The sequence below is a fragment of the Malus sylvestris genome, chromosome 7, assembly GCF_916048215.2.
Source record: "Malus sylvestris chromosome 7, drMalSylv7.2, whole genome shotgun sequence".
Taxonomy (NCBI): domain Eukaryota; kingdom Viridiplantae; phylum Streptophyta; class Magnoliopsida; order Rosales; family Rosaceae; genus Malus; species Malus sylvestris.
In genome coordinates, this window is record NC_062266.1 from 7,983,677 (window position 1) to 8,003,506 (window position 19,830).

The 19,830-nt window shown below is 37.4% G+C and overlaps 1 protein-coding gene across 3 annotated transcripts; it reads left to right on the forward strand.

The window, feature by feature from the left end:
* Window positions 1–1,753: 1,753 nt before the first annotated feature.
* Window positions 1,754–18,053, forward strand: LOC126629022 (uncharacterized). 3 transcript variants are annotated; one of them, XM_050298916.1, is made up of 26 exons: window positions 1,759–2,181; window positions 2,326–2,406; window positions 2,723–2,860; window positions 3,571–3,681; window positions 3,774–3,824; window positions 3,991–4,091; window positions 4,318–4,411; window positions 5,001–5,132; window positions 5,215–5,472; window positions 5,592–5,670; window positions 6,679–6,770; window positions 6,877–6,960; window positions 7,362–7,436; window positions 7,556–7,603; window positions 7,880–7,975; window positions 8,095–8,324; window positions 8,749–12,245; window positions 12,380–12,459; window positions 12,611–12,691; window positions 13,687–13,758; window positions 13,837–13,942; window positions 14,047–14,101; window positions 14,938–15,066; window positions 15,152–15,269; window positions 16,822–16,901; window positions 17,270–18,053. In XM_050298916.1, the coding sequence occupies exons 1-26, from the start codon at window positions 2,017–2,019 to the stop codon at window positions 17,688–17,690; spliced, it is 6,474 nt and encodes a 2,157-aa protein (XP_050154873.1). In that variant the 5' UTR covers window positions 1,759–2,016; the 3' UTR covers window positions 17,691–18,053. The 3 variants fall into 3 exon arrangements, with proteins under 3 accessions (XP_050154875.1, XP_050154873.1, XP_050154874.1); XM_050298917.1 differs by lacking the exons at window positions 1,759–2,181; window positions 2,326–2,406; window positions 2,723–2,860 and having other exon boundaries at window positions 3,784–3,824; XM_050298918.1 differs by lacking the exons at window positions 14,938–15,066; window positions 15,152–15,269; window positions 16,822–16,901; window positions 17,270–18,053 and having other exon boundaries at window positions 1,754–2,181; window positions 14,022–14,101.
* The last annotated feature ends 1,777 nt before the right edge of the window (window positions 18,054–19,830 follow it).

Sequence of the window (19,830 nt, forward strand, 5' to 3'; positions counted from 1 at the left end):
GATTATGTGTTAAATTAACCACTGATGAGTTCGAACTCACGCCGTCATGCAATGACTTAATACCTGTCTTCCAAATTTGCTTAGGGATCTTAAACTCCTCTGTTTTATTGGTTAAGGACAGCAAGACATTCTAAAATGATTTATAAAGGATCTTATGGCTGAATTACTCCTTCCCTTTTGAATTTATAAAAGGAAGCTTATCGTATCGACTTGGATCGTTGGACTCAAGATTTTTAAGTATTTTGATGTAAGAATTTGATCTCCAATGTATGATACTCACATCTGCCATCCAAGACGAAAAGCCCGGTTTCGAAGTTCAAATGGTGGTATCCGATGAGCCACTGCATTGAACACTTGGAGGAATAATACCAAGAAGCAAAATGGCAAGATTTAGTTGTATTTCGTCAAATTTTCAATTATTTGTTGATGTGGCACACATAAGGTTCTACAAGTCTAATTATGTGGTGAAACGTGAAGTATACCGACCGAATAGCCATCAAACTAAGTGTAGAGATGTGCATCACTAAAGAGGTGATAGAGCCAATGTGATAATTAAAAATTGGCTTATTTGTACTAATGGTTCATGAACTTTACCCCTTGTTTAATTTTAGTCAATGAACTCTCATATTAGTTTCTTTAATCCTCGAACTTAACATTGTGTTGTACCATTGATCATTTGTACTAACGTCTTTTTTCCCGTTAAATCTAGGGTATATTAGGAACTACAATTTAAAAATTAAAAACAATAAAAGAAGCAAAAAAACAAATGAAAATTTATAAACTAATATCTAAAACTTAAAACAAAGTGCATTTTGAACTATAAAAATACAAAATGAAAATGGTTGGACTTTAACAACTTGTAAATATTAGGCAATGTGATTTCAAAGTTGGTAGGAGAACAAACTGTGGCTAGACTTAAGCAACTAACAAATCACATAATGAACTTCGAAAAAAAAATCCTATGAATTTTCATACACAAAAATAAAAAAGAAATTTTTTTTGACGGTCCATTTCCTTTCTCATTTTTAATGATGTGAGATGAAGTTCATAATATAGCCCTAAATTTAATGGAAAAATAGACGGCATTAGTGAAAATAACCAATAATATAACACATTATTAAGTTCGAAGACTAGAAAAAACTAGTATAAGAGTTGAGGGACTAAAATTAAACTAGGGGTAACGTTTAGGGATCACTGTTACAACTAAGCCTTAAAGATTTATGTGTGACAATAAGAACCAACGAGTTCAATTTATTAAAAAAACTTACGATTATCCTGCAAGGAAAAGTTCAACTAACAAAACTTACAAGTTATTACAACTACAGAAAGATAAAAGTAAATAACCCTACTCCGCAGAAGAGAGCAAAAAACAAAGTGTGTGTGAACCATAATGATTTATCTAGTCATAATCATTTCTCTATTCCAACATTTGAAAAGAAGTACCACTTAACAGTTAATCATCATTGGTTTAAATTTAAGACAAGAAAAACAACCAAAGGTTAACCAACTCTAGATATGGACTTATTTTTCATAATTTTTTTTCTTTTCAAAAGGGTAATGCTATTCATATACACATTTTTACATTTTATATACCCTTGATAATTTTTGTTAATTGATGTTCTTATATTCTTTCGATCCGATGATTGAAAATTAAAAGAAGTGTGAGAAGTAAAATCGGTTTGTCAAGGCATTATGCTTTAATGGTATTCGTCACAACGTTGAAAGAAATGTGCCATCTCTTCGCCCTTCTTCGCTCTTTGGCGTTGATTAGAGAAATTATATTAAAAAATAATAAAAAAAGAGAAATCAGGACAAAAGAATCAAACACCACCTCAGTATAACCATTTGTCCTTCACGGAGACGACGACCAGCCGCAGCCTCAGCCGCCGGCGCTTCCGCAACCACACAATTGTACTGAATAACAATATTCTTCTTCTTCTTCTTCTTCTCTCCGCTGTCAGTCAGTCTCAGCAGCCCCTCTTCACTGGAAAGCTCGAAAGACAGGAAAAAGAGAAGATGGAGATAGAGTTGGAGCCGAGGGTGAAACCTCTGGAATACAAAGTCAAGGCAATGTCACGCGAGTCGCCGTCCCAGAAGGCCGGTCACGTGCTCGACGCCGACCTCCGCTCCCACTGGTCCACCGCCACCAATACCAAGGAGTGGATTCTTCTCGAACTCAACGTACCTCCTCTCCTTCTCCCTCCCTTTCAATTCTAACCCTAACCCTAATTTAAATTATTTAATATGTTTTTTTGTTCACTTGATTTTGATTTAGTTTAAGTTAATTTTGATTTAGTTTAAGTTTTGTATTCTGGGTTTTGGTAGGAACCTTGCTTGCTATCGCACATACGAATTTACAACAAGTCTGTGCTGGAATGGGAGATTTCTGTTGGCTTACGCTACAAGGTCAGTGTGCTGCTTGGTTTGTATTTGGTTTTTTGGTTTTGTGGCATGGGAAAGTTCACTTCCTTGTCTAATTTGACCTGTGGCATTTTTTGGGGCTCAAATTTTGTTTCATTGATATCCGCTTTAGCTATGTGATGTCTAATGTAAGCAGTGAGCAATTGCACATGAACATCGCATCTTTTGATTGATATGATTTAGGAATACTGGGAAGTGGGAACTACTGATAGAGCATTCATAATCAGTTAGCATGTTTTTGGTGCATTCGGTGCCAAGTTGTTCGCTTCTGTCGCTCTTATTCTGTTTCATTTTTGAACAGCCAGAGGCGTTTGTAAAAGTTCGCCCACGTTGTGAAGCACCGCGACGCGACATGATATATCCAATGAACTATACTCCCTGCCGCTACGTGCGAATTTCTTGTTTGCGGGGAAATCCTATATCTATTTTCTTCATACAGGTATGATATGGGAATTATTTCTGCTACACTATTGGTTAAATCTCCCTTAGAAGATTAATATCCCGATGGATTTGTTTTGCGATAAATTTCATTTTATCAAGCTCTGAGTTATTGCCCCCAATGCCACAACACCTCCCTCTTCTACAAAATAATGTCCATACCCAACCTTGGTACCGACCACTTTTCACCCATAAGACCAAGGGTCATATGGTTCTAGACAATAATACATCAAAATTCTATAGCTCCTGCACATAAATTTCTTCTGCTTGCTTACTCAGAACATAGAGAATTTCTCTCGCGGTTAGTTTCTTTTTAAAATTTGACTCCTTGTTCAATGCTATTGTGCAGCCGACCCCACTTAGTGGGATAAGGCTTCTTTGTTATTGTTCTTCTTGTTGTTTTTGTTCAATGCTATTGTGCAGCCGACCCCACTTAGTGGGATAAGGCTTCTTTGTTGTTTTTGTTCAATGCTATTGTGATTCAACATGATTCTTTAGTAAAGTATGTGTCTTCTTTTAATAAAAAGGCTTTGTACATGGAGAGATCTCACCTTGATCTCTTAAAAGTCCTATCTTTTCCACGGTTTTGAATATATATATATATATTTGTGGATTTATTTCCTGCCTAAAACGATCCCATAATTTGATTGTCAATCACATCTTGCCTCAGACTTTTTGGCACTGAAAATTCTAATATTTCTACCTTTTCAGCTTATTGGGGTTTCAGTGGTTGGCCTGGAGCCAGAGTTTCAACCTGTGGTTAACCACCTGTTGCCATCTATTACATCTCACAAACAAGATGCTCAGGATATGCATCTTCAGGTGGATCCCACTGTGCTATCTATAATGCTTACTGTCTACCATGTTCTTGTATTTTCAAATCTTTCTGTCTTCTGATGCCCACTAGTTTGTAGTTGCTTAAAGACATGACAAGTCGGTTGGTTGTGTTCCTTCCCCAACTTGAGGTATATACACGTTTGTCTCAAATTAGTATATATTTTCTTTTCCTTCTGCGTTTGTCCCTATTTTTCTTACTGTTTTTCCCCTTATCTTCTATTTTTTTCCTTCTCTTTTTTCTATTGCATTGATGGCCTTTTTTAATGCAATATTTTTTTTTTCCAAATTGTGCAGGCAGACCTTAGCAGTTTTGTGGATTCTGCTGAATCTAACTTACGCTTTCTTGCTATGCTTGCTGGTCCTTTGTATCCGATACTTAATCTTGGGAATGAAAGGCATGTACCTCCTTAACATCTTTCACACATGCTATTTCAAAGTTTGCATAGTCGTTAATAACTGCTAAGTTATTAAGTTTTCGGTTAGCCATAAATTTGATTTTTTTCTATAAAGTTGGCCTTTCAGTCATCATTGCTCCTGTAGATCTCTCATTTTTGCACGCTTTCACATTTTGGTCTCTTAGCTATGCCAATGTACTAAAAGTTGTTTGTATTGATAATGTAGGACAGCTGCAAAGTCTTCGGGCAATATCTCAGATTCTGAAGTTTCTAAAAATAGCCAGCCGTCATCATCCCTAACCGTGTCTTCTAATTTTGAGGTTGCTTTTGTGTTTTTTCTTTTATAATTTTTCTCATTTCCTTTTTTGTTTGACTAGACATGCATAACTTAGTGGGATAAGGCTTTTTTGTTGTTGTTTTAGACATGCATAACTATCCTCAAATGTTCCCCCTATGGACTGTGGGAATGGGGGTGGCATGCTCTACATATTCGATTTGTTTGACTTACAACTTTATTGGAATCATTTCATATTTATATATTCATATGTATAGGTAATATTGAGTAAAATTTTTCCAACTCTTGAGTTTTGTACTGTCCAAATACAGCGGACAAGAAAAAACAATATCTTGTGATTTTATGTGTTCCTTAAATGTAAATTATACATAAAGTAACTCAAGAATATGCTTTTACTTTTGTTTTATAAATTATGTTAAATACGTTTTTAATATCTTAATCTCTTTTACAGTGTTATATTTTTACTTATTTTTATCACCGAATTTCTTGTTGTTCTTGAATTTTTTTTTCTTTCTGTTTCTTGCCATAGCCTGCTGCATTATATTCTGGAACTTCTCATTATTTGTTTTCTTAGATAACTGTATAAGCCCTCTTGCTCCTTTTATCGTATGCAGCCACGGAGATCACGCAGCACTTTACCTTTTGTCCTATCGACATCCAGTTCTATAGTATTCAGGGCAGATGCAATTTTTCTGCTGTTGAGAAAGGCATATAAAGATTCTGATCTAGGAATCGTTTGCAGAATGGTAATGCATCGGTCTCTGCACTTTTGCCTTTTGTTGGTCATTGACAAGCTTTTGATTTTACTACATCTTCTGTTCATCTCAGGCTGCAAGATTTTTACATAAGCTTATAGAGCCTGTTCCAGCACATGAAGGATCGGCATCTCCTCGTGAAGTGACATCTGAAGATGAAGCAGCAAAGTCTGAAATAACTAATCCCGCTCCTTTAGTTGATTACTCAAACTTGTTTGGGGAAGAATTCCAGTTGCCGGATGATCACTGGGACTCAAGCTCTCTTAACATCTTGGATATAGGAGCAGTGGAGGAAGGGATTTTACACGTTCTTTATGCGTGTGCGTCACAGGTTGATTAGAGCAATTGGAACATAATACTCAATACGCATCTTCTGCTATTCTGATGTCTGATTTGTTTTGCTGCTGTTCGGATCCATCTGCTTACAATTTAATCTGTGGTATTTTTCAGCCTCTTCTCTGCAGCAAATTAGCTGATAGGACTTCTGACTTCTGGTCTGCGTTACCGCTAGTTCAAGCGTTACTTCCAGGTTGATTATCACACCTAATCGCTCTTCCTTGTATTGTCATGTCATGTCAAATGTTTTAAAAGGCTCGCCTTAGGGCGTGCCTAGGCATCCTCTGAGGCTTGGCTGTGAGGGTTGCCGCCGATGTTTTGAGGGAGTGGGCGGAAGGCGTTGTCGGAGCCGCCTAGGCGTGCCTCAGGGCTTTTTTTTTAATATTTTTTTATGTTTTTTTTACTCCCAAACCCAAATTTTGGGTAGGTTTTAACTGCCTCATACCTCTACCTTGCACTATCGTCTCTTTGCCTTTTTTTCTGTTTTTAATTTTTTTATATAATGGATGTGTGTGCTGTCTGTGTGCATTGTTATATATATGCTCATTGTGCTTTTCATCCTCTATTTTATATATATATATATATATATATATATATGTGTGTGTGTGTGTGTGTGTGTGTGTGTGTGTGTATTTATAATATATGTGTGTGCTCAGGGTGATTATTGATTAATAATCTTTTTTCTTTTAATATAATATATGTGTGCGCACTGTGTATATATTAAAAAATTTAGGTCCTGTGAGGCTTCACCTCACGCCTAGGCTAGGCTATCCCTCGGATGCCTCGCCCATGCCTCACGCTTTTAATACATTGCTGTCATACAGAAGTCCTTAAAATATATTGTTCCACTCTCATCCTTAAAATTTTGTTGATGGTGGTTTAAGTTTGGTTGTAATGTTTTTTGGGCAAAAAGTTTAGTTGTAATTTCTGTTTTGTACTTTGGCTGTTTAACTTTATAATTTGAAAAGTTAATTCAGACTTAAATTGAGAATGTAAGAGGTATGGGACCGTTTAGAAACAGTAGTCAATTGAAAAGTTGAGCTATATATGAAGTTATGAACATGATGTGATTTCTAACAGTGTATTTGTTGTTTTTCGTATAGCCAAAAGTTCAGCATATGTAAAATGTCGTATCCATTATTTACTCAAATATCTTGGAGCGTTTGATCAATTTGTTTCACATGTTCTTTGCATTTTACAGCACTTCGTCCCTCTGTTAGCCGTCCTTCCGACATTGTTGATGACAGTTTCTCTCCATGGAAACAACCAATTGTGCAACAAGCCCTCTCTCAGGTTAACATTAATGTTAATGCAAATTATTCATTTCAGCTGGTATTTATGATTTTGGTTTTTTGTCTGTGTGATCATAATAAGTCTGATCATGGTGTTATTATTGCAGATTGTAGCAACATCGTCCTCATCATTATACCGTCCACTTCTTCATGCCTGTGCTGGCTATTTATCTTCATATTCACCATCACATGTTAGTCACTCTGTTCATTCTTATTATCCTGCTCAGAATACTATCCTCTCTTCATATTATATGTAAGAAATAAGAATGAGATAATTTTTCTATACATTTAAGAAATGACCTTTTAGATGATTTCATCAACTACAATTTCAATGATTGAATGACAGTCTTTTGATGCGGAAAAAGATGATATTGTTTTGTTCAAATTGTGTCAATGTAAAAAAAAAAAAATTTGAAGTTACGTGTGAGAGTGTTAGATATTTCGTTGATACTTACTCTCATATTAATACATAACCCATAAATATAAGTTCTAATATGCACAAACTAATACACTATAGTTTGAAGCATTATTTATCAACAAATCTATTGTTCTCATCTGGGAACAATCTGTGTTGACCTATTTTGTTTTGCAGGCTAAGGCTGCATGTGTTTTAATTGATCTGTGTTGTGGTGTGCTAGCACCTTGGCTAAGTCAAGTTGTTGCAAAGGTTTGTCAGAGGCAGATTTCTTTTGTGTTACTTTCTATAGTGTGGTTGAATTTTCCCTTCTTTTCAAACTTTTTCTCTTTGGTGTGAATTCTAAGCATCCAATTTTCACTTCAATACAGGTTGATCTGGCTGTAGAGCTTCTAGAGGACCTTTTGGGTGTAATTCAGGTATCCTTGTCAGTTATGTGAGCTACAAATGTTAATGGTATAATGTTCTTATAAATCAAACTTTGTATAACTGCCAGTGCCAACTGGGCAGCTGTTAAAGTCTCTTTGTTTTTGTACATAGTTGGGATTAAATGGTTCCTGGGTTCAAAATTGAAATATATAATGGAACTTCATCCATGATATTGTACTAGGTTTACATAACTATGAATGTTATTTACCTTTTGATAGCTAGCTTTTGTTTTCAATATGTAAACACTGTTGTTGCTTTTGTTTTAGGGTGCTCGCCATTCCCTGCCTTGTGCTCGTGCTGCCTTAAAATACTTTGTTCTGGCTCTCTCTGGTCATTTGGATGATATGCTAGGAAAGTATAAGGTATAGCAATGTGTTTTTGTTTTCTTTTCATCATGATTAGTAGTTTAAATTTGATATGTTTGTGGAGTTAAAAGAATATTTCTAATAGCTTCTTTATGCTGTACTTTCAACGTTTTCAGGAAGTCAAGCACAGGATACTCTTTCTTGTGGAGATGCTAGAGCCTTTCCTTGATCCTGCTGTAGGCAGATTGAAGGGGAAAATAGCCTTTGGAGATCTATCTTCTGCATATCCAGAAAAGCAGGAAGAGAATTGTGTTATTGCCCTCAATGTTATTCGTACAGCAGTGCAGAAACCAGCAGTTCTCCCTTCATTGGAATCTGAATGGAGGCGTGGAACAGTTGCTCCTAGGTAATAATACATGTGCCTGTCATAAGGTTTTTACTTTATTTTTTTTTTACTTTTTATAATTACTTGGGTTAAATGGGACTGGGGGATATTTTTAATTTTTAACGCTATTATGACTTGTTGGCTTTACCTACTGAACTCTCGTTTTAATTCGAATTCAGCTTGCCCAAATGTATATGAATTTCCATATGGCTCTGAGGAAAAAAAGTAACGGATCTTCTATTTATGGTTATCACAGTTCAAGCTTCTATTTACTGTTATCAGACCTCGAATATACAAGTTAATGCTATCCTGTTGTTTCACACATATCACTTTTCATTTAGTGAAATCTGTAGTGTTTCAAATTAACATTATTGTTTTTGCCCCTGCAAACAAATTTTATTGCGATATATTGGATTTGGTGATTGACATACAATTCTTGATGCAGTGTGTTACTCTCGGTATTGGAACCTCACATGCAGTTGCCTCCTGAAATTGATCTTCGTACGTCTCCTGCCTCCAGACCACTGCAACCTGAATTTTCATCTAGTTTATCCCATTCTTCAGTTTCTCACCATGGGGTAGCATCTTCAAAATCAAACAGCCACGATGAATTTGATGGGAAGACAGATGTTTCTGATACAGCCGTAAAAATTGACATTTCAGAAGACGTCAATCTTCTTTTTTCTCCTCCGGAACTGCATAACATTGTACTGACAAATATATCCAGTGGTCCCAATGAGAACAGCTCTGTCTCTAAGCATGGGGATGGTGGATCTGAACCAAAACATGTTGGGAAAAATTTTCCACACCAGTTTCAAACTGACTTAAAACTAGATTCTGGTTTCTCAGCGGAATATTTCAACGTGCAGGCCGATTATTTTCAACTTATAAGCTATCAAGACTGCGAGCTCAGGGCTTCTGAATTCCGTCGTTTGGCCTTAGATTTGCATTCACAGAACGAGATTACTGTTGAGAGTCATGATGCTGCTATAGATGCTTTGCTCTTGGCAGCAGAGTGCTATGTCAATCCCTTTTTTATGATGTCTTTCAGAGGCAGTCCAAAGTTAATGAAGGAAATAAACACTAATGGGACTAGGACTCCACAAAATCATGAAACGGGGATGCAAATGCTCGCTGAAAAGTCTAAGAGTGAATTAGAAACCATAGCTCTTCTTGAAAGGAAAAGAGACAAAACTGTTCTTCAAATTCTGCTTGAGGCTGCAGAGTTAGACAGGAAATATCGAGAACAAGTTTCAGATGCAGGAATTAATCCGTACTGCACTGCAGGATTTGATGAACAAGTTATTATGGTGTCTGCCCTTGATGTACAATCTGCAGATGCTATCACCTTGGTTCGACAAAATCAAGCTTTGGTGTGCTGCTTTCTGGTCCAACGATTGCAAAGGGAGCAGCACTCAATGCATGAAATTCTTATGCAGTGCATGATATTTTTGTTGAATTCTGCTACCAAGCTATGCTGTGCTCCAGAACATGTGATTGACATTGCATTAGGATCCGCTGAGTACTTAAATGGGATGCTCAGATCCCTGTATTACCAGTTCAAAGATGGCAATCTCCAGTTGGAGCCAGAAACAATACATGGGATACAACGACGGTGGATACTTCTTCAAAGATTGGTTATTTCTTCAAGTGGTGGTGATGAGGAAGCAGACTTTGCAATCAATAAAAGTTGTTTTCGTTATGGAAATCTGATTCCACCTTCAGCCTGGATGCAGAGGATATCTACGTTTTCCAGATCCACATCCCCTCTTGTTCGATTTCTTGGTTGGATGGCAGTATCTCGTAATGCAAGACAGTACATGAATGATCAGCTTTTTCTTGCTTCAGATCTACCACAGCTGACGTACTTATTATCTGTATTTTCAGATGAACTTTCTTTAGTGGATAATGTTGTCAATCGAAAATATGAAGAATCAGGAGACAACATTGTTTCTGCATCCATTAAAGGATTTAAATTTGATGATCAGCAACATCGGGACCAATCTTTTCGTGTCATCTATCCTGACCTCTCTAAGTTCTTTCCCAATATGAAAAAGCAATTTGAAGCTTTTGGAGAAACCATTTTGGAGGCTGTTGCACTGCAGTTGAGGTCCCTTTCTTCGAGTATGGTGCCTGATATTTTATGTTGGTTCTCTGAGTTGTGTTCATGGCCATTTCTTTATACAGAGCAGCTTTCTGCACGAAACAGTCATGACAATTTGAAAGGTTATGTTTCAAAGAATGCCAAAGCAATCATCCTTTATACACTTGAAGCCATCATAACTGAGCACATGGAGGCAATGGTGCCTGAGATACCTAGAGTGGTGCAAGTGCTGGCATCCCTTTGTAGGGCATCTTACTGCGATGTATCATTTCTGGATTCTGTATTGCGTTTGTTGAAACCAATTATCTCGTATTCTTTATGTAAGGTGTGCGATGAGGAAAGGTCATTGGTTGATGATTCATGTGTTAATTTTGAGTCATTATGCTTTGATGAGCTTTTCAATGACATCAAGCAGGCAGCAAATGAAGATAATTCTACAGAAAAAGTGTACAACAGAGGATTGACAATTTTCATTTTGGCGTCTGTCTTTCCTGATTTATCTGGTCAGAGTAGGAGGGAAATGCTGCAGTCCCTGATTTTTTGGGCTGATTTTACTGCCTTTGAGCCAACTTCTTCTTTCCACAATTACCTTTGTGCATTTCAGAGTGTTCTGGAGAGTTGCAAACTTCTGTTAGTTCAGACTTTACGATTCTTTGGTGCCATCCCACTGGAGCTGCCCACTGATGTATCAAATGGTAGTAGTTTGGAGTCACATTTGTGGTTTGTCAGTGATGTCTACCCGAGTGCTGGTCAATATAAGGTTTCCGAGAAGTTGAATGGTAATAATGTTGATGCTGATATTGCGAACAAAAGGGTCTATCATTTATTTCCCACGGAGATAGAAGAATTCTCAAAACACTTGGAGGTTCTCATTGGTAAGCTTTACTCAACGACTGAGCTGTGTTGGAATCTTCATCATCAACTATCTAAGAAGATGACTATTATATCAACAGAGTGTCTTATGTACTCAAGATGCTTGGCATCAATTGCAAAAGGAGTCAACAACGCTCAAGAAAATGACTCTGAAATTTCTTTCCCAGCTACTTCAGCTGACCAGTTCCTTGATCATTGGAGGTATGGCTTAGAAGTAATTTCTGAGACCATTCTGACCCTTCAGAAAAACAGCTGCTGGGAAGTTGCATCTGTCATGCTTGATTGCCTACTTGCTGTGCCCCATAAGTTTGCCCTTAATAGTGTGATTGGCTCCATCTGTTCTGCAATAAAGAACAGTTCTTGCGATGCACCGAAAATTGCTTGGCGATTACAAAGTGATAAATGGTTATTGATTATGCTTACTAGAGGTGTCCATTCCCTTAAGGAATGTGAGGCTCCTCTTGTTGATTTGTTCTGTACAATGCTGGGTCATCCTGAACCTGAGCAACGATCTATAGTGCTTAAGCTCTTGGGAAAGCTTGCTGGCCAAGATTTGAGTGGGGCAAGTGACCTTCAATCTTCCATGCTCTACAAAAATTTAGTTTCACCTGGTTTAGTTACATCTGTTCCCGAGTCAATAATCTCTCATTTGGTTTCAAGTACATGGGATCTGGTGGTTGTGCTGGCATCATCTGATGCATCGTTACTTGTAAGGACTCGTGCGATGGCACTTCTTGTTGATTATATCCCATTTGCTGAGCGACGTCTGTTACAGTCTTTTCTCGCGGCAACTGATAGTATTCATGGTTTGGGAGAGCTTTCCCGTTCTACTTGTGAGGGCCCATCGCTGAGGCTTTCATTGGCACTGATTGCTGGTGCTTGTCTATACTGTCCAGATGAAGATATCTCTCTGATTCCTCAAAATGTTTGGAAGAATATTGAGACTCTAGCATTGTCAAAAACTGGTATCCACCTGCCATAATCTCTCTACTTTTTTTAATATCATCCCGGAGGTGTTTGGAGTGATATTTGTCTTTCCTTTTTATATTATGTATTTTATTTAATTTTTATCTTTATTTTCCTATTGCTCCTTCATTAGATGGCAGGTCTGGGGGTGTCGAGAAAAGGGCTTGCCAAGTCTTATGTAGATTAAGAAATGAAGGGGATGAAGCTAAAGAGGTAGGTAATAGGAAAGTCTTGTTTATTGTTGTCACAGAAACATCTCAAAAACTTGGACTACCTGGCCAACATTTTCCTTGGACATGGTTTTGTTTTATCAGTGATTTAAAATTATATTCATTTATTGATTGAAAATCATTTTACATGTAAGGTCCTGAGAGAAGTGTTATCTTCAAGCTCTTCAAAACAATTTGACCCAGATTTTGAAAGTACTCGTGAGTCTGTTCTTCAGGTAAGGAACATTTTAGAGATGATATGGTAAAATATAATTGACTTGCGCATAGTGATTGTTTGATGTTATTGTAATTTTGTTTGTATTGAAAAATCTTTGTTTGATCCCGCCCTCCTGAAAAGCTTAATCTAATAGGACACATACTTATTCTAATAGGATGCATAAAAGATCCTGTAAAGGTTAAGTTCTTCTTGAATAGTCATAAATATTTACTGTTTTAAGTACATCCAGAAATTTTGCGTCGTAACCAAAATGCTATACTATTCATTTATGGTTGTTGGAATTTAATAAAGCTAGGATTGCTTGTTAGAGGTCCTTGTCTTTCTTATCAAACAGAGCTGCAATGGGGTTGTATTCTGGTTTCAATACAAATGCATAGTATTTCATATTTATATGTGTTGGTGGTATACTTGATCTTGTAGGATGTGTTGTTTTACTGATTTTTACTCAAATTTTTGCTATAAATGTTTTGCTTTTTTTTTTTTTTTATTATCAATTTTAGGTCTAGAGGTCGCACTTGGTGCGATGGCAAGTGCCTTCGCCCATGAGCGGTAGGTCTCGGGTTCGAGACTTGGGAGCAGCCTCTCCATAAATGGGGGTAAGGCTAGCCGACATTCACCTCTCCCAGACCCTGCGTAAAGCGGGAGCCTTGTGCACTGGGTACGACCTTTTTATCAATTTTAGGTCTGACCACCTTTGTTCTTGCAACCACTTTGAGCTTTAAAATCCTAAGTATATACTTTCAAACAGCAGTCGTATCTGTTATGGGTATCTACCTATCCATACATCTCAAATGCTATCTGATAGGCATCCATCTGATATTTACTAAACATATTTGGCATTATCTCTTTACTTTGATAATACAGGAGCACTCGAAACACATATGGGTTATTTTTGTCCTCAAATTAAGAAAAATAGGGCCTAGAATAAGAGGCTCAGTTGACCTACAGCCTTTCCATCTTGTGAAAGCTAATAATAATTGTAATTTATCACAGGTCCTTGCCAGTTTAACTTCTGCAACGTCGTACTTCGACATTTTCTCAAACAAAATTGACCAAGAAGTCATGGTGAGCCTTTATTAGAGTAGATGCCTTTGTTATGTTGCAAACTTATAGATGTGGTTACATTATCTGTATATGTCATAGGAACTAGAGGAGGCTGAATTGGAATTGGATATTCTTCAGAAAGAACATGCATTACAAGAATCACCTAACAATTCTAAAGATGCACACCGGATTCCTTCTTTAAGCTGTAATCCTTTCATTCCCTAGATTTTCCGTTACTTTTTATTGCCTGTTTGAGAACTGTCATGCTCAATTTTTTTCTTCAGAAATAGTTAACTTTCTGTTTTTCAGCTCCTCTGAAAGATGATGCACAGCTTCAGCAAATCAAGGATTGCATTCATTCCTTGTAAGTGATACGAATATTCTTGGTATGTTAGTTATTAGTAAAACTCACTGGAATGAGCAAGCTTCACAACTTTTATTTTTGTCCAAAACATCAGCAATATATCTATGTTTGAGGCATACCAGCACAGAAATGGAAGGATTCCAAAATCTGAATTTGGGCCAGCTCCGTGATATTATGTTTTATCTTAGATTTGTTTTTCCTCATCTTTTTTTCCCTTTCTTGAGAAACCCAACTACCAGCCAACAAACATGCACCAACAAATGAGCACATGACATACCCAAGTCTAGTTACCACTTACAACTTGTGCGCTGCTGAGATCCTCTTTAACCTCTATAGAATCACTATGAAGTGTACAGAAAATGGTTACTTTTGAGTTGCTATTGGCTGGTAACATAGACTAGTTTGCTCATTCAGGAGTCTTCAAGTTTACCTTTTACGCTCAGATTTTCAGTGCCTACTTTTTCTTGTTATTAACCTTTAGTAAAACTAACTGTCAAGTACTTCTACAAGGCCTTTTTGCCGAAACAAATAAGGCTCTTCTCCTAACAAAGGATCCACTAGCTCAAAGTTTGGTTGTCAAGATATTCCGAGTCAGTTTTTGAAATTCTTCAACAGGTGCCATTTGACCTAATCTTTAAGGCACCCAACTTTGATGGACAATGAGCACCAAATTTTAGAACAATCAAATCTTTTACGCATAACAGCTAGGAAATCAGAAATAATCTTGTACCAATTCTTCAACTATCGTCCCTTGGTTTTGGGAAGGTTTTCAGTTTCTTTGGCTGGGAGCTTGTTAGACTTCAAATTCATTTTTTATGGTCTTACTTTGCTATCAGAGAAAAGTCCAAGCTACGTGAAGACATAGTTGCCCGCAGGCAGAAAAAACTTCTCATGAGACGTGACCGGCAGAAGTATTTGGAGGAGGCAGCTTTACGAGAAGCTGAGCTACTTCAAGAACTTGACAGGTGTTGCTTCCTGTCATCTTGTGTTATATTGTAGTTGTTGCATATTCGCCCGTGCTACAACTAACATATGGACTAAATGTACCAGGGAGAGAGCAGCTGAAGTTGAAAAGGATATCGAGAGGCAGAGATTGCTAGAAATTGAGCGTGCAAAAACGAGGGAGCTGCGACAAAACCTCGAGATGGAGAAAGAAAGGCAAACACAGGTAATGCCCTAGCACTATTCAGTACTATGTTGATATGTGATAAAAACCCTTTCATTACTATCTTGATCTGTGAAATTTCAGTCAACATTTTTTTGGCTCTTTTGATATGCGATAAAAATCCTTTCAGTAAAATTGGCATCAGAAATGCTGTTACTCTTTGGGCTGTCTGTTGGATAATTGGCAGACTGGTAAATTCATGTGAAAAATTTGTTAGACCATTGTTCATGGTGGTCCCTGACTCTTAGTTCTATGTTGGCTTGAAAGTATCCTTTGTATTCTCATTACTTGTCTCATTAATTTGACCAAAGGACCATGAGAGCCAGGAGGACTTGGACCTATAACTTTTTCTGCTATACCTATACCCGATTAAATTATTAGCTGATATACATTGGGTGATCATGCTTTCCCCTCTACTCCATATATTTAGGGGTGGTTTGGGAGTGAGGTGCTTAAAAAAAGCACCCATGAAAAAAAGCTGTGAGGGTTTTAGGCGTTTGGTAAATTGAAAAAAAAGGGCTTATTTTGGAAGCTGCTGTGAGAATAAGCTGAAATCAAAGGAAAAAGCTGAAGCTGCTATTTGCAGCTTTGGAAAACTAGCTTTTTTTTCAAAGCACACGAAGCTACAGTGCTCCTTTAATGAAAAGACCCACTATCAGATTGCTTTTTTTTTATTTTTTTCTTTTTCCAAAAGCACTTTTACAAAAAAATTTACCAAACACTCTGCTGATTTATTTCGCAGCCGCTTATTCTCACAGCAGTTTTTTTTCAAAGCACAGCAATACCAAACCAGCCCTTACTGATCTATACCCTGGAGTTCTCTATTAGTGCTTGCATTCCTCCATTTCTTCCCACCTTTACCTATCTTTACATGTTAGATGTCTAAATTTAGAGTCCTTTGGACAGGACGTTTTTTAGGTTTTAAGTCTCAAACTTTGGGTTCGGCCGAGTCTGATACTTAAACGTAATGCTGAAGCTTTAAAGCGCCATCCTAATCCTGTCAATAAATGACATCAAGGTTGAATGAAATTGAGTATTATGTATGATTCTCTCCTAGTCCGTCATTCAAGAAAGAATAGACGCCCTGCAGAGAGAATCTTTGGATCTATTTGTGCATATGTATGTAGCTGTGTATGTAGGCATGAACAAACTCGAGAATGAATTGAGTAAGATCTTTCGAAAGCATCCCTTGGAAATAAATGACTCAAATGAGAATCCATCCACTCTGTTTTTTCTCTTAGGTTTCAAATTCTATTTTTAGAGAGCTGATAATTTGGCATCACTGGAAGTATCTGGTCATTCCAGTTTTCTGCCATCTGCAAGTCCTCTGATAAACATCATTTTTTGATAAATTTGTTAACATGGTGAGGGAACGGTCTTATGATTCAAGTTTATTATATTGATTAAAAGGTGGAAGCACAATATTTGAAAGTAATAGGCCTTTTACTGAAGCAGTTTCTATGGCCTCTTGTTTGTGGGCTTTAGATATGTTTACATATAGTACTTTGGCTAAAAAAGGTTACATGCTAATATCTCGACACTTTCCATTTGGCAGAGAGAGCTTCAGCGTGAACTAGAACAGGCTGAAGCAGGAGTACGACCATCACGACGCGACTTCTCCTCTACTTACAGCAGGTGAGACTTCTGTGCCATTTGTGGGACTGGTTTATGATCCTAAACTTTCATCCATGAATAGCTAGTGTATGTTAAAATATTTATTTAGCCAATATAAAGGTGGAGGGCATGCCACTGAAAGTTTGAATAAAATATGAATTTTCTTTGTATTTTCTGTGTAGCATCCTAAGTTGCATCTGTGGCAAATATCGGGCGTGGTTACTTTCTTTAATTTCCATAATTACCTGCAATTAGTTTTTTGAACTGGCATGTGTTCATTTGTGCTGTTTTCCTTGGTTTATTGTTGTGCATGCATGTTTTGCTGCATCTGTTTTTATATTCTGCATTTACTTTCAGTTTAGACTCAGTTTGGTATTATTCATTTGCAGTCGGCCCCGAGATAGGTATCGTGAAAGAGAAAATGGAAGAGCGGGTAGTGACGGTAGCACAAGATCAAGTACCGGAAACTTGCAGCTCGAAACTTCAACTACCAGTTCTTCCATGGGGACCATGCCAACTGTGGTTCTGTCTGGGTCCCGGCAATTTTCAAGCCAGCCTACGATTTTACAATCACGTGATCGTCTGGATGATGGCGGCAGTGGTTATGAAGAAAATCTGGATGGAAGCAAGGACTCTGGTGACACGGGTAGTGTTGGAGATCCGGACTCAGTATCAGCATTTGACGGACAACCTGGTGGATATGGGTCAGGTCAGAGGCATGGTTCTAGGGGGAGCAAATCCAGGCAGGTAGTGGAGCGGAGGGAACGCGATGGTAGACGAGAAGGAAAATGGGAAAGGAAACATTTATGACTAATAGTTTCAGAACGAGTAAAATTGGGTTCTAGGCTACAATGCTCAAGCGTACGTACAGAAAGACGTGCAGTGTACTAGGTCGTACTCTGATCTCCCTCGGGGAAAAACCATTACAAAGAGATTCTGAACACAGATTTTGAAAGGATGCTCTCGACCGGAATCCCGACATGGTTGCTTGATGTGGTGGTAAAAAGGTGAAATTCTGATGAGGCCTTGTGTAACATTCTTGTACCTTAATTTGAGAACTTGTATTTTGTGTTTAGTGTCTTGCATACTTAGACAGAAATCATCTCAGCTCAGAATATGGCAAAATATTTCCTTTTTGTAATTTAGATGGCTAATCGGATGTGCTCTTTCGTATGCACTTGAGTTCGATTTCACACACATCCCTGCCACTTTAGCAGTGGCTCCTCAATCCATGAATTAACGAGCGAAAACATTTGCATCGTGTTGCTCCCATGAACACCAGAAAGACCTGAAAAGCTGCCAGAGAGCCCAACACACATGCAGATAAATCCAATTCCTCCCCAGTAGAAGCCTGTACTACAGCATTCCGAAGCTCCGTGCTGGAAAGCCGTCCACCACTCCCTACGTTGCTCCAAGATTTTGCAATAAAAAGTGTGTTTTTATTCAAGGGAAAGTTGTATTCATCGACTCGGAGGTTCGATCATAAGGTTATGGTTACATGAGGACTAAAGAAACAATTGGATCTCACACAAACGTTGAGAAGAGATCACTCCACGGTGTTTAAGCATCGAATGACATTAGTTAGCAATGGTAAACCAGATGGAGCATTCCTCCATGCTGCATTATTGACGACATTTCGTAACACTGTTAAGTTTCACATATATCGTGATAATGAAATTAGACTATATCAAAATATGAATACCAGTTGCCACTAATGCTGATCTAATGGCTGTTGGGGACCAATCAGGATGCATTGCTTTGAGTAGAGCCATAATGCCTGAGACTTGAGGAGTCGACAGCGATGTTCCTGAGTACATGGCAGATCCCCCAGCCGCGTAGATGCCAAGAGGAGAAAATGCAGCTAACATGCATATTGAAGGTTTATGGGAAGGTGATGGCAAATGCGTACACGGTTTATGCCGTTGCTCTCCTCCTCCTCCTCAATATAATCAGAAAGAAAAAGAGTTTCATGTTGGAGAAATTTTAAGGTGATAACCGGAATTCCACATGGTGGTATATGGAATGGACTCGCGATGTTAAGCCATTTGGGAGAATTAACATGTCAGTCAAAATAAAGGGCAATATATGTTGTAGTTTTATCAATAAGGAAATGTGAGGCCAATAAAATCCCAACTCTTAGTTCGTTGCAACTTGTTTAGGCTAACATGATTTAAGCAAAGAGAAAAATGCTAAGGAGACTCTTAGTGGAAATCTCTATGGACTCTCTGCCATCTCATAGTTTTGGCACAATGTTTTATAATGTTAACTGTGAAGTGTCACCATGTCAGAGAATCCATAAAAAGTCTTATTTTGAAAGAGTCTTCTTAACATTTCTCTTAAACAAAATCAAGCAACTCTATAATTCATGTTTTCATAAAAGTTGTAGGCAAACAACGAGCTCATTAAAAGTGAATTATTGCAATGAAAAACGCTTGTTGCACCTTACAATTTCTTATTCTCCCAATCTCCCCCACTAGCTTTCATAAAAGTACTTACAATTTGACATGTAACTAAAATTAAAAACAAAACAAAAATTTAGACTCCATATAAAATTATAATCACTCTTTCAAATTTTGATAATTATAACTGAAAAAAAAAAATTCAAATATATCCTTAAATTAGAAATTAAGAGATAATTAAGAAGGATAAAACTTGAAAACAAATCCAACAAACCCAAATCAAATTGAGTAACTTCAATTAAAGTTGAAAAAAAACAAGACTTTTTAGCTAAAATGGTTCCTGAGATTTGTATAATTTCTCACTTTGGTCCCTGAGTTTGTCCACCATCAATCATTTTGATCATTCCTTGAAAAATCTCCATTAAATAAAGATAAAATAACAAAAACACCCTCAATTTTTGTCAAGTCATTTCAGCCCATTGTTTATTAAATTGAGGGTATTTTTGTCATTTGGTCCTTAGTTTTTCAAGGAAGGACCAAAATGATTGATG